This window comes from Amblyraja radiata, chromosome 18 (assembly GCF_010909765.2).
Source record: "Amblyraja radiata isolate CabotCenter1 chromosome 18, sAmbRad1.1.pri, whole genome shotgun sequence".
Lineage (NCBI taxonomy): Eukaryota > Metazoa > Chordata > Chondrichthyes > Rajiformes > Rajidae > Amblyraja > Amblyraja radiata.
This window is the reverse complement of record NC_045973.1, coordinates 19100764-19118187: the sequence shown is the minus strand read 5'-3', so window position 1 is coordinate 19118187 and position 17424 is coordinate 19100764. Positions and strand designations below refer to the sequence as shown.

Here is a 17424-nt window from a genome sequence, read left to right as displayed (position 1 = left end):
AGAAATATCAGTAAAGAACATTCTAGAGTGTGGAGGGAAAGGAAAAGGAATAAAGTTGTTGTTTGATTTCTTGAGGTCCTCTGGGCTTATAAAAAAGGATCTAATATAAAGACATGAGTACTGTGGAATGAAGCCAGAAGGTGGCAGCAATGCAACATTGCGGATGCCGGCTGCCGTAAAACTCCAAAGAAGAAGAAGAAGAAGAAGTAGAAGTAAAAGTAGAAGAAGAAGAAAGCTCCTACATCAAGGATCTACAGCTATAGGACCTTTGCTGAGCATCCTCCCAGGACTCCGGGTCTGGTCTTCCGCTATCCCGGCGCCCCCCGCTCCCCGTCACCTGACTCGCCAGCACTTCCGGCGTTGCGAGCGGCCGCTTGTGGTGGTTGCCGAGGCCCAGCGTTTTCTCTCTCTCTCTCTCGGTCACTCGCTCCCTCCCTCCCTGCCTCCCTCCCTCGCTCCCTGCCTGCCTCTCGGCCCCGTCTCTCCCTCCTCTCCGACCCTCCCCGTCTCACGCACGATGTTCGCGTTTTTCAACCGGCTGCTGGACTGGATCAAGTCGCTGTTCTGGAAGGAGGAGATGGAGCTGACGCTGGTGGGGCTGCAGTATTCGGGCAAGACCACCTTCGTCAACGTTATCGCGGTGAGTGCGGCTGCTCGGGGCTCCGCTTGATCTCCTCTGGCGTCAGCTGTCCCATCCCTGCCCACTTCGTCCCTTGTCCCAGCGCCCTTTTATTACCCCACCCGCAATCCACTCCCCCTCGCCTCCCAATATCTGCTCTGTCTCAATATCTACTTTAGCCACCCTCTTCTGCCCCCAATATCTACTTTGCCTTCTTCTGCCCCTCAATATCGTCCTTACCCCACTCTGCCCCTCAGTATCACCCTTGTGCCCCTCAGTATCACCCTTGTGCCCCTCTGTATCACCCTTGCCCCCCTCTGCCCCATGGTATCTACCTTGCCCCCTTCAAGAAGGCTCCCGACCTTAACAAGGTTGTTAAGGTCTTTTTCCACTTAAAAGCTTATTAATATGCCAAATGTGTCCATATTGTAGGGTTGCTAACACCAATAGAACTGTATTAAAAATAGGATGAAAAGGGTTACCACAGGTATTACAAGAGAATGGACAAGAACATTCTCTATATGGCTGGTTTGTGATCTTGAAAGTTAATTTGCCTTTTTATACGTAACCACCATTAAGTAGAAGTATCTACTCTTGGGTGACATTTTTTCATAATCTACATCTCTGCACATCAAGAGATTGTAAAAATAGGAACAAGAGTCCAACTGACAGGAAGGATCTACAAAGGTTAGCAACACAGTAGTTAGGAGGGAATGGCTTTCTGAGCCCTCATTTGACTGACTCCTTAAAGTCTTGTGAATGCAGGGTACACACTGATAAGAAAACATCTTACTCTTTTGAATTTGCAACCTGATAGCTACATTTTGATAGCAAGCCACGGAGCAAACCCTGTTATACTGAGTACGAAGAATGTTAAGATTAGTGCAGATGGAACTAAAAATTAGAACGGTGAAACTCATGTGCTTGCAACAGAGTAAAAAGTGTCTTGCAAACAATTGCCCTGCGACATTCAGTTCATAGACAAGAAATCTCTGACAGAAAGAGCCATCTCCACGAGTTTCTGCACTCACTGATGCCCAATTGAGTGTAAATCCCCTGCAATCGCAGAAGACGCAACACCTGTCGCTATACCTCCTCCCTCGACTCTGTCCAGGGACCCCGACAATCATTTTAGGTTAGGCAGAGGTTCACTTGCACCTCCTCCGACCTCATCTACTGTATCTGTTGTTCAAGATGTGGACTCTTATACATTGGCGAGACCAAACGCAGACTGGGCAATCGTTTCGTGGAACACCTTTACTCAGTCCGCCTGAATCCACCTGATCTCCCAGTTGCTGGACACTTTAATTCTCCTTCCCATTCCTGCACAGACCTTTCTGTCCTAAGTCTCCTCCATTGTCAGAGTGAGACTAAACGCGAATTGAAGGAACGGCATCTCATATTTCGCTTGGGCAGCTTACAGCTGTGGTATCAATTTTGATTTCTCTCACTTCAGGTAGCCCTGGCATTCCCTCTCTCTCTATCCCTCCCCCACCCAAGTCACACTAGCTTCTCATTTTCACCCTACAAACAGCTAACAATGGCCTGTTTCCTTTATCATTGTTACTTTTTTGAATATCTTTCATTCATTGTTCTTTACCTCTCCGCATCACTATCTATATCTCTCGTTTCCCTTATCCCTAACCAGTCTGAAGAAGGATCTCGACCCAAAACATCATACATTCCTTCTCTCCAGAGATGCTACCTGTCCTGTTGAGTTACTAATTGACTGACTAATTGACTGACAAAAATGCTCTGAAAGGATTATCTTCAGCCAAGCTGCTCAAGGACAGTTGGAGCACCGCTGCCCAACAATGTATAAAAGCAAAGGTACACAAAATTGCTGGGGAAACTCAGCGGGTGCAGCAGCATCTATGGAGCGAAGGAAATAGGCGACGTTTCGGGCCGAAACCCTTCTTCAGACCCAATGTATAAAAGCATCAACTTATGTCCCTGTCCACAAAAAGCAAGGGACATCCAAATAGGCTAACCTGTGCCATATCAGTATGCTATGAATTATAAGGAAAATACCTGATGTTGTCATTGCTTTCAGGAGGCATTTAATTATTGGTAACCTACTCACTACTTAGTTATAGTTTTGCCACAACTATTCTGGACTAGTCAGATTAGAAGTGGGCCAACAAGCTGAGTTTGAGAGGTGACCGTAGAATTGTACCTGTGGAGGGAATTGTTGCTGCCTGACCAACTGAGTTCCTCCAGAAATTTGCTTTATGCTTAAGATTCCAGCATCTGCAGGCTCTTGTCCCTAACAACATACCTCTTTTTCACGAAAAATATGTGGATGTCTGCCACAGGCTCCAGGAAGTGACTATAGGAATTCCAAGGGACAATGTTCTTATCCCAGCCAACTTCAGCTGCTCCATCAATGTTTTGTTTTAATATTGGTGTGAATATTCAATGCGATAGTCAATTTCGTTTATAACACCTTATGATGAAGCAGTCTTTAGGTGCATTCAGGAAGACCTGTAAAATGTTCGGACATGTACCTACAAAAAACATTTGTGGTGCACAGAAATGCTAGGAAATGAATATTTGTCATATGATGGTCTGTAATTATTTAATGGCATAAACATTATCTTGTTACCCACCAAGTGATTTGAGATTGCTATCAGTTTGAAGCTGATCAGAGAAAAGCAGGTACAGGCTATTCTGTGTAGGAAGAAACTGCAGATGCTGCTTTACACTGAAGATAGACACAAAATACTGGAGTAACTCAGTGGGACAGGCAGCATCCCTGACTCTTGCTTCACGACCCGAAACATCACCCATTCCTTCTCTCCAGAGATGCTGCCTGTCCCGCTGAGTTACTCCAGCATTTTGTGTCTATCTACAGGGTATTCTCACTTATTGATTCTCTTGCCTTTATACATCAGGAATGAAGTGGTATTCTTATCTATACTTGTTTAAGTGTAGCACCAAGAACTTCAACAGCAAGTAGTCAGTTTGATGGGTGCTCTATCCACCACATTTAAGGTTATTTTGCTCCTTCATTGGCCAATAATTACCACAGTTTACAAGATACAAGTAAGATTCAGTTTACAAAATGCAATTCGGCAACTTGCCAAGGCTGCTTTGGCAGACCTTCTTAGTCCCGTCACCTATACTGCCCAAAGGGACTAAAGCAGCAGAAGCTTTGGAGCTCCCCCAGCTGCAGTTCTCCATCCATGTCATTATATAGTGCTTTTACATTGTGTTTAAGTGCTAGAAGTTCTGTACTTAATAACACTGTGGGTAAAAGGACTGTAGATGTTCAGACTGTTTGTGGACAGTTAAGTCGGGCCTTGCTAGTCAAGCCCACACCCAGTAAATTAATTTAAGAAAATGATTATAGGTTAATTCAGAAGATCATGGCAGAACATTTGTAAAGTCCATTTATACTACCCAACATGTCATTTGATATCCAAAGCACCAAAACTCTTGGTCTTAAAATACTTGATAACTTGCAGGTAGGAATTGGCTAATTCAAGAGATTCATAATCCTCTGACCTATTTTTTTCACTCCCTGGCTGACTTTTTGTTCCGAGTCTGGCTTTATTCTGGAATTTCTAGTTGGCCTAAAGTGTCTTGGCACCTGTCATATCAAGCTTCTTAGAATTAAGTATTTTTCAGTTATGTGATTTGGTTTAGTTAATGGGAAATCACAATGTACAAGTTCAATTTGTAGAACAACATCTAAATATTCATGGGCTACTGAATTAAGGATGCTGGGTTTTAATTTTCATCCTTGATATTTTCTAAGCATAGCCGTTCTATGTAATGACCAATTCTGTCAATTGAATTTCCTATCTTGGTTTTGTTTCGAGCTTTTTCAGCGACAGCAATTTCAGCTGATATAATGATAGTGCTAGATTATGCCACATGGGAAATAGATATGTTGCAGTTTTAAATAACCTTCCTACTAACTATTACACTGGATGTTTACTGCTGAGTTAAAATTTGGTTTCTATTGTACCAAATGCAGTAATGGGTAGATACACATGCTGTTTCATGTTATGAGTGTCACATAATGCAATACAGATGCTTCAAATGTTTGCTGAGACTCACTGCCCTTCTCGTCCACACCTCTCTCAAATCAGCACTTCCTAACTTCGTGACAAGTGTGCTGAAAGGGTTCTGGGTTTTTGTTGTTGTGATGCTGCAGTGATAACGATTCTGTTAGAATCTTATTGTTGCTAGAGATTTCCTAGTTGGGATAAAGTTAGAATAGAATACTGACATTGTCTTCAAGGTAATATACGTAAATGCATTACCTATAATAATTCCACATGTTTCAGCAACAAGGTATGATTTTAATTTGTAAGAGTGCAAGTTCTATGTATGTTAAACTATTTTGGGTGCTTGGGGAGCCCACAAGCTAGAAATAAGGTCCACTCACAAGATATTAGGTGAGTTTGGAGATGCAGATGAAATGTAATTGTGCTATTCCACTTGGTATGGGGAAAGTGACGTTTTGCAGTTTGTTTTCTTCGTGTCTGACAGTTTTAGGACCCATGTACTTCAAGATTTACCACCACTGTAATGTGCTGCTTCAGAAAGTGTGGGCTGAAAAATGGCTTTGGTGCAATTAACTAGCATTACAATATGGTATTCATTAACTGTGTCATCTGATTAAACAATCGGCTTAATTAATACATTAATGAATTTTGAAAGTGTTTTGTAATTGATTCAGGCCAAGACCATTCTCATAATGACCACAATCCTGTCTCTGTTGACCATTATTGTTGACTCATTAATTTAACGTTTGATTATATGTTCACTCTGCTTCTGATCTGGGAAACTGCCAGTATATATCGAAGGTTTGTGTTCATGCAAGTGTTCTGAATGAAGATGCTATTTCTCAAAGCAATGATTTACAAGCTTTTTCAAATCCCTCATAGGCAATTCATTGCAAATAATGAGATTTTAAGACTAATAGATTAGTTGACAAACTGACCGTCAGGTTTTGCAGAGGAATGTTAGTTGTTAAGTCTGTAACTGCCTATTAACTGACAGCAGTTTTTGAGAGCCTGCATAAAGGTGGAAAGCCTAAAGTTGTTGTCACCTGTTGTATTTTACAAGGATGCAGCAGCAGTGCACATTTACACTGGGAATTCTGTTTGAACAATGTACTCTGAGGAATAACCCCTATTCATTCTGTTAAAAAAAAAAAAAGGCTAAGGGCAAAAGGCTAAATTACATCTTAAAATTTTTTTTAACTTTGAATTATTATTTGATTTTTTAATGTTCTGAATGTTGCATTCAATAACGTGCATCTTGCCAATGACTACAAAATTGGGACTATTAGCTGAAGTCAAATCAAAGACACCAAGGTGGCACAAGTGGGAAACAATTAGCAATGTTACAAAATTTTGAGATTTTAAAAATCAAGTCTGTAATTTATCCCATCAGATAATGCATAAAAATAAGTTTAATTTGACATCTAATTCACTTTCATATCTCAAGTATTTAAAAAGTTATGGCCATTTTCATACTCGGAAATGAGCATCTTGTTCCCTATTGATTTTCTATGGACATAACAAAAAGGTTGTGATCGTGAACAGTCAAAAGCCCATAACTTTCTTAAAAATTAAGAGAACTGAATGAAATTTTCAGTTATCATAGATTGAAGCATTCTGAAACAAATATAAAATAATCTTACTTGGATGAGCTGAAATTAAAGCATATAATTAGTTAGTTACCTAATTGTAGCTAATTTCAGACTTCAATTACTAGATCTAAACATCTATCCATTTCTTAATAAATGATTAACATTTTTAAATAGCCTAAATGTCCAAATAATATTCACAAATAATTCACAATAAAACATGATTTTTAAATCTCATTTACATTAATTTATAGGCCAAATGGAAGGAATTCAGTGTTCAATTGCTGTAAATAAATGCCCATTTAAATCAGCTTTCCAGTGGATCCCTGTGGAACGCGCTGGTTTAGAACGTTCACATTGCGGTAGATTTGTGCCTCAAATGCCGAGAAAAATACTGCGCGATATAATGGGCCCAAATTGAGCTTCTCGCAATATTAAATTTTGTATAAAAGGATCTTTAGAGGCCCTTTTGAATGTAAAAATATACAGCCTACCTTCTGCTATTTTCTTTATGAGACCCTGCGGTTGCTGACGGTCGCGGGTTTAAAGATTGATTTTTAAACTACTATAACTATTATTCAAGGCCTTTAAACCTAATAATAGCTTTTGCGACGGGGTCTTCCAGCGATTTTTCGTTAATAATTAACTAGGCTGAACATTTTCGATTGGAACAGCTTAGAGAAAATCGCGTTTTAAACCCGCCCCCTCTAAACGGCGCCAAAATCGCGCACACCCTCAGCAGCAGATCTTCAACGACGCTTCAGGTAGGCTTTGCAACATACCTAAAACAATCATCTTAAACTGCTCAAAATTATTATCTTGCAAAACTCACGAGGGAATAGTGCCAAATAAGTATAACTGACCAGTATAATACTGTAGCCTCCGGAAATTGATTCGTACCTTCAAACTTTTGTTCTAAGTCTTGCTCCAAGTATCTCCCTGCCTTCTCTTGCTCCTTACTATTCTTGAAAATTCACATTTCTTTCCTGCCTTCCTTACCCAAACTCACACCTCTTGAATTTTCATGTTTTGGAAATCATTTTATGGAAACAGACCCTTCGGCCCAACTTGTTCTGCAGACCAAGATGCCCTATCTAAGCTAGCCCCATTTAACCTTTCCTATTCATGTACATGTTGAAAAGTTTTTTTGAATTCTGTTATAGTACATGCTTCAACTACTTCCTCTTTGAGCGAAAAAGTTGCCCTTCAAGTCCCTTTTTAAATCTTGCCCCTCTTACCTTAAACTCTTACCGTCCTCTGTTTGTTGTCGCCTACCTTGGGTAAATGACTCTGTGCATTTAAGGTCATCTTAAAGTATTGATCATATGTTGAATATCTTGTAAAGCTATTATGGTAATAATGTAGGAAGTAGCAGGAATCAGCCATTCAACTGTTCAGACATTTAATTGTTCAATAAAATCTTGTCTTGTTTCCTAATTGTGCTTCACAATTTCCATCGTATATAGTTTCTGTAAATTGAAAGGCTTTAGATGCTCTCCCCTACTCTCATTCTTAAATAGATGAACTGTATTTCACTTCTGTCCCTTAGAATTCTGTCTCAAAGTGATCACCTGAATTCTAAAATGCAAGAAGTATGACTGATGTATATGATCACTTTGAAGGCCAGTTCACAGAAGTGAAAAAAAAAAAAAACGCAGATACTGAAAATCTAAAATAAAACAGGAAATGCCAGGCACACTCAGCAGGTTAGATTGCATCTGAGGGAGCAGAAGCAATTGATGTTTTACGTCAACGACCCTTCATCCCGGGTCCACAGGATTCTAATCATAGAATCTATAGAAGCTTCATCCTGCAACACAGATACCGCCTCCTATGGATAAGGAAGCCCAAATCTATGCACACTGTTGCAATTGTTTCACCAGGGTCTTGTATAAGTGCAGTAAGGAACTGTTATCCAGTCCCACTGGTAAAGACTAACAATATTTATAATTATTAATTTCAATCAAATATTTTTCTTTCACCTATAAAGTTACCACATATTTCTAGTTGCTGCACATTGATGGTCTTGCAACAGGGGGCTGGTGAGTGACAGGGATAATGACGTTGCTGAGTCCAAAATTCTAAGTCCACGTTATCTGAAATGGTTCCATCAATTATTTTGAAAGAAAACGAATTGCTCTTTTTAGAGGTAACATTTCCAAAGTTGGGAGAGAGCAGGTGTGTGCTATATTGGATGGCAATTCAGCCAAGACAGGTGAATGTCTCTCTATAGTGAGATAGCGTTAGAGTTACGGCCTTGCAATACCAGAGAGTACAGTATCAGTCTGATGAAGGGCCTCAACCTGAAACGTCACCCATTCTTTCTCTTCAGAGATGCTGCCTGTCCTGCTGAGTTACTCCAGCATTTTATGTCTACCTGCAGTACCAGAGACCCAGGTTCGTTCTCCCTATGACCAGATGAATTTTATCCGGGTGCTCTGGTATCTTTCCACACTCCAAAGATGTAAAGATTTGAAGGTCAATTGACTTTGGTAAAATTGTTGCGAGTGTGTAGGATGGTGCTAGTGTATGGGGCGATCGCTGGTCGCCACGGACTCGGTGGGCCGAAGGGCCTGTTTCCGTGCTGTGTCTCTATAGTAAAGCTCTGATTCTATCTTATTTATAAAGATGAAATGCAAGTAGATAATATAAAGATGAAATGCAAGTAGATAATATATTGTAATACTTTGATGTAGATCGTTCAGTTTCTCAAACTTCTCCTGCAAGATGATATGATCTCATTTAAGTTTTGCAACTTCCCTGAAGATTGGTACACGTGTTGCAAGAGGAACTTCCTCTAGCTTTTAGTGTCTACTGACAGTCCATATTCATATTTGGGGGCAATCATCAGGTACTGCAAGTCAAATTCTAATTCTGTCAAATTCTAATTCTACCATGGCCAGGTGAAATACCACTGCAATTATAACATGGAACTTGAAAATTGTGCCAAAACCTGGTGAATCTTGTATACTGTCTCAGTGTACTATTCCTATACACTTGTACTGAATGTAAGATGTGCTTATGTAAAGTAATACTTATACTGAATTGTATGCAAAAAAGAGTTCCACTGTACCTCAGTACATATAAGTACCAATGAAAAGGTAGTTGTCACTGTGCACCCCTGAAACGTGGGCTTCATTGCAAAACTTGACAACAAAACCTCTCTCCAATAGTCTGGAAAATGCATCCGTTTGGTAACACAAGTCCCAAGTATGCTGCACTATTGGAGTTTTACTATATTTATTTCTGGAAGTTCCACCACCATTTTGAGGAAGTACTTTTTGGCTCAAAGGAATTTGCTGCGCTGTTTTGTCATCTACATTAAACCTCCACCTAAAGTCTGTTCCAAAGAGAATACTCTACTCTACCAAGTCTCTTGCTCTAATCCATTCTCTCCCAAGAAACATTAGTCTTTCCATTTATTTGGCTGACCACCCCTGCACTTTGAGCACTGCCTTTTTAAGTTTTTAGTTTATTAACATTGTCACATGTACAGAGATATTATGAAAAACTTATTGTGCATGCTATCCAGTCGAATAATATACATAAGTACAATAGATCCCCTCTTCTTGAGGCATGCAGAGAGGTGCCACATCCCAGTATCATCTTGCACCTTCCAAGTCTCTGAAAAGTCCGATCTTTGGTTAAGGAGATAGGCAAATACTGATATTCTTACTTTAAATCTAGGTGTTCTGGCGGCATTGGATAGATGTCGTTCGGGCTTAGTCCAGCCTTCCCTAATGCTGTTTCTGTGTGCTGAGGCTGCATGGCCCTCTTCCTGAGCCTACCATGGAACATTAGGGCACAACTTTAATCAGAGGGTGGTGAATCTGTGGAATTGCCTCCGAAAGCTGTGGAGGCCAAGTCAGTGGATATTTTTAAGGTGGAGATAGATAGATTCTTGATTAGTACAGGTGTCAGAGGTTATGGGGAGAGGGAGAATGGGGTTAGGAGGGAGAGATAGATCAGCAATGATTGAATAGCGTAGACTTTATGGGCCGAATGGCCTAATTCTACTGCCATCACATATGACCATATGAGCAGGGAAAATCACAGGCTGTTCACAGTCACTGACTTTCTTCTTCACTTTCTACTGCCGCCATCTTGATGTACCTTGGGAACTGTTGTAATGCTACTTGGTGAACATTTTCTTTGCTGTGAAGTCAGGTCTTAACAACATGAATCACTAGATTTCATTAGTATTATAGAGAAGATAGACACAAAATGCTGAGTATTTCAGCGGGACAGGCAGCATTTCTGGAGAGAAGGAATGAGTGACACTTCGGGTCGAGACCCTTCTTCAGACCTGTCTGATACTCGTCTGAAGAAGGGTCTCGACCGGAAACGTCACCCATTCCTTCTATCCAGAGATGCTGCTTGTCCCGCTAAGTTACTCTAGCATTTTGTGTCGATCTGCAGTGTACACCAGCATTTGCAGTTCTTTCTTATACATTCAGAAATAGTATGTTCCATAATGCGTTGTTAAAATTAAATTTGATTGATTCTCAAAAGCTTTACAAATCTTTATTTTGCGTTGTTAAACGTATCTTGATGCTCAAACTGCTCCTGTTCTGTGTAGCCACAGCATTCAAATTGCATATTCATTTCATGTTAACTTGGTCAGATGAGAGTCATGTGTTTGTGAATTTGACCTCATTCCATGACTAACATATTTTCAGCTCAAATTCACTTAGTTAATTATGACTTCTACATTTTTGCAATCTCTGCTTTTTTGGTAATTCTGACCTACAGAGAAATTATGGTCTTAGATTAATTTCCAAAGCTGATGTTACCTTGCTCATTTCATGAAACTGCTTTCACTAAATTGTACATCCTCCCCTCTCTACCGGCCCAGCCCCCCTTAACCCACCCCACTCACACCTATTTAAAAACCTTTAAATGGAATGTCAGTTTATATTAGCTTGTCCTTTTCTGTTCTTTTAATTTGAAATTTTGTGCATTTTCTTCGTCTTTCACTTGCCATCAAACAAATTGTCAGCAGGATTGACACAACGTCCTCCTTTCGGTTGTTACTGTGAAGTGAAAGTCCTCAGCACAACCATTTCAACGGATATCAAGCTGAAATGGGAAAGAAATATTGAGATTTAATCTCTTCTTTAATCAGCCATGCCACCCCACCACCTCTTCCTTTCTGTCGATCATTCCTGAATATCAAATACCCCTGAATGTTTAGCTCCCAGCCTTGGTCACCCTGGAGCCATGTCTCCATAATCCAACTATATCATGTCCCCTAACTACTAACTGCTCATTCAATTCATCCACCTTATTTCGAATGATCCTCGCATTAAGGTACAAAGCTTTCAGGCTAGTTTTTCTTATCTCCCTTCTACCTTTTGCTTCTGTCCTCCTTTTAGGGCCCTCCGTCTCCTTGCATTGGGTCCCATCCTCCTGCCCTGTTAGTTTAAACATGACCTTTCCGACACTCTCCCTTTAGCTGCATGGATATGTGTCCATGTTATTGACTCCACCCCCCCCCCCCCCCCCCACTTACTACTGTACTCACATGGTTGTTTGAAAATGTACTGTGTAAGTTCGACCGTACAGAATTCACAAATCACAACACAAAAATTTGAGGTATACAATAATATTTGCTCTTGCAGAATTTGTGGGCAAAAAAATGAACACCATTTATTTGTTCTTGACGCATGTGTAGAATATGTGGCTTTGCAATATAAAATTGCGATACATGCAGTTTTCTAGGAATGCAACCCCCTTCCATGCCCCCATAACTTGGGTTGCCTGTAGTCAAATTTACTGTTATCTGAAGTATTTTATCATATCAAAGCCAGATATGGTTTTCATAATTCCTGCTCAGACTAACAAAAGATTATCTTGGGCAACTTTATTGACCATTATGTTGACTGCAATCTGACCATCCTAGCTAAACCAATAGCATCCAATTCCATGCCACATCAATTATTTCTGATGCTGAAATAGTTTTGCTTGTGAAATTGTTTAATTAACTTTGCAAGTGGAAACTATAATTGTTAATCACATGGAGAAAATACTGAATTTAGTCACATTCACTATTTTCAGAGGGGTTTGAAAAGATGTCTCTTCAAAATAATAAATTGTAATAATTTATTTTTATTTCTAGTCTGGTCAGTTCAGTGAAGATATGATTCCAACTGTTGGTTTCAACATGAGAAAGGTCACCAAAGGCAACGTAACAATAAAGGTATGTGATGAAAATGGCAGAACCAATGTACAGTCATCCTGTGTTCAGTATGTTTCAGTTGAAACAATCATTTGCAAAAGACTGCCTTTCTTGGGGCGAAGAGGCTAAATCTGTTTAATTTGTTTCTGTTGTTTTTAATGATATTTCTTAAATGTATGTTAGTCATAGAGTGATACAGCATGGAAACAGGCCCTTCGGCCCAACTTGCCCACCCAGATACACTCGTCCCATCTGTGTTAGGTCCATATCCCTCCAAACCTATCCTATCCATGTACCTGAAGAAGGGTTTCGGCCCGAAACGTCACCTATTTCCTTCGCTCCATAGATGCTGCTGCACCCGCTGAGTTTCTCCAGCATTTTTGTGTACCTATCCATGTACCTGTCCAACTGTTTCTTAAACATTAGGATAATCCCTGCCTCAATAATTTTCCTGTGGCAGGCACAAAATGCTGGAGTAACTCAGCGGGACAGGCAGCATCTCTGGAGACTGATCAGCCTGAAGAAGGGTCTCCACCTGAAACGTCACCCATTCCCTCTCTACAGCGATGCTGCACGTCCCGCTGAGTTACTCCAGCATTTTGTGTCGACCTTTGATTTAAACCAGCATCTGCAGTTTTTGCCTATACCTCCTATGGCAGCTTATTCCATACACCCACCACCCTTTGTGTGAAAATGTTACCCCTCAGATTCCTATTAAATTGTCCCTCTTCACCTTAAACCTATTTCCTCAGGTCCTCAATTCACCTGGGCAAGAGAATCTGTGCATCTACCCGATCTATGTCTCTCATGATTTTATACACCTAAAGTATATAACCTAAAGATATAACATAAAGTATGTTACTTTTGTTTTACTCTGGTACACCACACATTTAATTTAAACAAGGATTAAAACTTCTATTGATACTCCATCTCTCTTGGGAATTTAAGTAGTTATGCTTATGGAAATATATATGGAAATAATGCAACTTTCTTGCTTTGGAATGTGATGCAATCATGAGAATGATGCTGGATGGTTGGATCCTTCTGCTCATCTCAATTAGTTTGGTTGAATATTTAAGACATACTATAAGAGTCTGGGAAACCAAAATGTGAATTTTTGATCTGAATATATAATTTATATACTTCTATCTGTTTAACAGAATTTTGCTCTAACTTGTTAAATCATGGCATTTCTATACAGTCATTGCTTAATCTTAGTGAAATATTTGATTATATTGTCAGTTGATGGAAATTGATGGTTATAAAATGTATTCAACCAAAGAGGTGAATGGAATTAAGAAACAGTCAATGGTGCAAGAGACTTTATGGTGAATGGGCTATGCTTTCAATATTCAAAGCAATACAGATGGAAGCAGAAACAACAAGATTTAAGAGGAAAACTGACGTATTTGATTTGTAGGACATGGTAGTGATTCTGTGAATCGGGTAACAGATACTTGTAAATCCCAAGTTTTTCTCTATCATTTCTAGCTTTAATGTGTGGGAACGAACTGCAGATGCTGGTTCAGCTATAACTTTAAAATGTCAATATAATTGATTACTCATATTTTACTTGTACTGTTTGGAAGCCAAGGTAACCACCGTGCATTTAATCGGTTCCTCATAGGTTTGAGTAGGGTTTTCCAGTCTGAATTTATGCAGGTTGGAATTTTCCCTGGGGTGTTTCCAAAAAACATAATTAAATTTACCTATGATTTTATTGTTTAGCTTGGAAATGGTATTAGCTTCCTAAATATGTTGTTCATTTCCCTATTTAAGATAAGAAGCTCTCACTTCATTGAGTGTTACTCAGCAAGTGAGTCATAAAATATGAGCCCCTCACTAATCCCACTTCTGGTAACTGGAATATACCTTGAATTCTGTGGCAAAGGAAATATCATGTTGTTGTTGGAAACTTGCATGATATTGGTGCAGTGATGACAATCAGCATCAATATCTTTCCAGATTAGATTTTTTTTTCATTTTGAGGAAGAATGGAGGTATTTGTATAACTGTGCCATCCATCACACCCTTCTAGGAGTAGAAGATGCTCGTTTTCAAAATCCTTCAACAGTCTGGCAGGTTAATGAATAAATCTTGTTGAAGATGGCATTGTGATCGCTATGGTGGATGATCCCTCTGTTGTGTGCATTTTATCTGTAATCTTGTCTTTATGTGCCTGGAATAAGATTTGGAGGGAGGTTGGGATAAAATGAGGGAGGCAGGCCAAACAGGAAGATACCAGTAGAGAAAGTGATCAATGTAGTAGTCAATCTCTAATGTATGACCTCTAAGTTCTTCAGTGCCATAGGACAGGAAATAAGAAAGATGGAACCTCTTTGTCACTGCAAAAGCATACCTGTGAAGGATGAGGCTTTGAAATGACCATGCATGTCTTGAGAGGAATCTTTGGGGCAGGCTACTTCAGACTCTGCTGTGTTGGTGTCAGAGAGGCAGTGTGTGTTGTTGCTGCTCCTCGTGGTGGCCATCTCGGCCTCGTGGTGGTCGGGCAGGCGGCGCCGCGGTCCAGCGGTAAAGTTCTGGGCCTGCAGGTGGGCAGTGGAGTCTAGTAGAATCGGTGGAGGACCGGCCTGGAGGCGGGCAAGTTTGTGTCCAGGTAGGTGAAGAAGCGTTTGTTGATGGCGTGGATCTGGCATTGAATAAAGTAGAGTTGTTGTCCATTGCAGGTGTGAATGGGTTAGTGGGTGGGTGAGTGAGTGAGCCCAAAGCTGCGGGAGAGTCGGGGCAAGTTGGTGCCGGGCCGGCACCTCTGTAAAAATACATGATTACCGTTGTTTCTTTACTTGCTTGATAATTATATTTCATGATAATTAGTGAGTGCATCCATGCAATATTTTGTCATATTATTAAATTAAGTATTATAATTTTTATTGTACTATGAAATACAAATTGTTTTTAACGAGGCGTGCAAGATGCTTATGAAAATTTACGTATGGGGACACGGATAACAAAACTAGGGAATCGCTGCCCTAAGCCTACCGTACCGAGGTTGGGGCGGGGAGCACAGAGTTACGTACATTTGAAAAATAAAAGCATTCAGGAGTCCGTATGTCATAGACACTGCAATGTTCTTTTTACCTGATTCAAACAGGTAACATGTGTTATTGAAAGGTATAATAAAAAAAGAAAAATTACAGTATAAATTAAGGGTAAACAAACAAGGAAATTGTGTCATTTCAAGGTATAATTATCAAAAAATTATCAACAATTTCCTGTGTAAAGGATACTTCTCTCTAATTAGAGTAAGCAAGCAAGGAACAGATATCATGTTACAAGTAGGTGTAGGTGTAATATAAAATATTTTCAATATGACTTAACTGTAAACAAGCAAGGAGTTGGTGTCATTTTAAGGTATGATTAAATGGTCAAGAAAGCGGTGTTATTTCAAGGTACAATTATCAAAAAGTTTCTGCATAAAATGTTACCCCCGCCAGGGGTGTTGTCCCTTGGAACCCTCCCAGGGGGCAATTACCCCTAAATCACAGTCTCTCTTTCTCTTTTTTCATTTTTTTCCTGTCTCATGCCTGCAGGGTTCAGTAAGTCCCTATGTAAGACAACTGGACATGTCCACATGTAAGCATTAAATTTTAAATGTTCATAGCAATATTCATATTTCAATCTTTAATTTTCATTTATTTTATATTTTGAAGATCTGGGACATTGGTGGACAGCCCAGGTTTCGGAGTATGTGGGAACGTTATTGCAGAGGAGTAAATGCAGTTGTGTAAGTATCTTGCATCTTTGCTCCATCATCTCTGGGTCCAGGTGTATAGTGATAGAGAAATCATTTAGTTCCTGTCAGGAAAATGGTGCAAGTAATTGAACATAAAAGGTTTTATTAAAACCTTGCCACCTTTTCTGCACCATAAGTAAATTAAACCACGATCCTGCCAGTCCCGGATTACCAGTGTTCTTTGAAATGGCTATAGATAAATGTAATGACCCCTTTCAGTACTTGCATGAATGCTTTTTACCAGGCACTCAAACTTTTCTGTAAAATATGCTTAAAGTTTCCAAGGAAACCCGTTTTCATCATGATTCACTATAAGTTAGTGGTGTGAAATGTTTGTTTAGTTTTTGTTGGAAGGTCAATATTTCATTGGATGGTCAATATTTTGTTGACTACAACTTGATGTATCACCAAAAAAAGGTTTTTCCCCCCCATCTTAACTATGACAAAATGCTGTTCAATGGGTACATTAACTTACATGCCTTCTTCCATGTTACCTAAAGTTGAGAAATTATTGAATATCCTTTGCCAGCTACCTGCATCAGATTATGCAAGTGATTCTGCGTTAAGGCCGTTTGGATCAAGGAAATTTGCGCTTGAGTAAAATAATGAAAAATCTGCTCTGACAGAATTTGTATGGGGGGGGGGGAATAAATAGATATTTTTCCGACTCTTGTTTCTCGACACATTCACTGGTGATCTAATTTCACCTGGAAAGTAGCAATATGGAGGGTTTTTCTAGGAATACCACCCACAGGCATGACCTGTGGTGCTTGAATTGCAACATTTAGAAATCCATAATTGGTTGCATCAACAGAATACTGAGGAAATTGTTATTTTACCTCAACCATTTTGTTAATTAGTAACTAGTTTTATCAGGGATACAAATCAGGCGATCATATGAGATCAGTTAAAATTTGAAAAAGATAACCACTGGATGAAATGGATGAAACAGCCAGTCAAACTTTGCTGACAAAAATTCTAGGTTTGAATCATTTACATACACCTTTTTGAAGAATCCAGAAAAAAAGAGGGAGGTGTTACTAATTTGACAATTTGTTAGAAATTAATGTAATGGAGAAGGCATTGTTATACATATTTAAATTGTCTATTTGAACATATCTAAAGCTTCAAAGGGCTTAAGAGTGATTGGATATCTAATAGAATTATTAAAGGAGAAAACTAAGTACATCTAGCAAAATGTATTATGAGGAAGTTCAAAAGGGATTGTAGATTGATTAACCCCATGGAATCCTTAGAAGATGTAATGT

The 17424-nt window shown here is 39.6% G+C and overlaps 1 protein-coding gene across 1 annotated transcript in view; it reads left to right on the top strand.

Moving 5' to 3' along the window:
• Positions 1 to 349: 349 nt before the first annotated feature.
• Positions 350 to 17424, top strand: part of arl8b (ADP ribosylation factor like GTPase 8B) — a 41373-nt gene continuing 24298 nt past the window's right edge. Inside the window, exons 1-3 of the mRNA XM_033036754.1 lie at positions 350 to 640; positions 12343 to 12423; positions 16074 to 16147. Coding sequence (XP_032892645.1) covers positions 518 to 640; positions 12343 to 12423; positions 16074 to 16147 — 278 coding nt within the window. The 5' untranslated portion in view covers positions 350 to 517. The remainder of the gene's footprint in view (positions 641 to 12342; positions 12424 to 16073; positions 16148 to 17424) is intronic.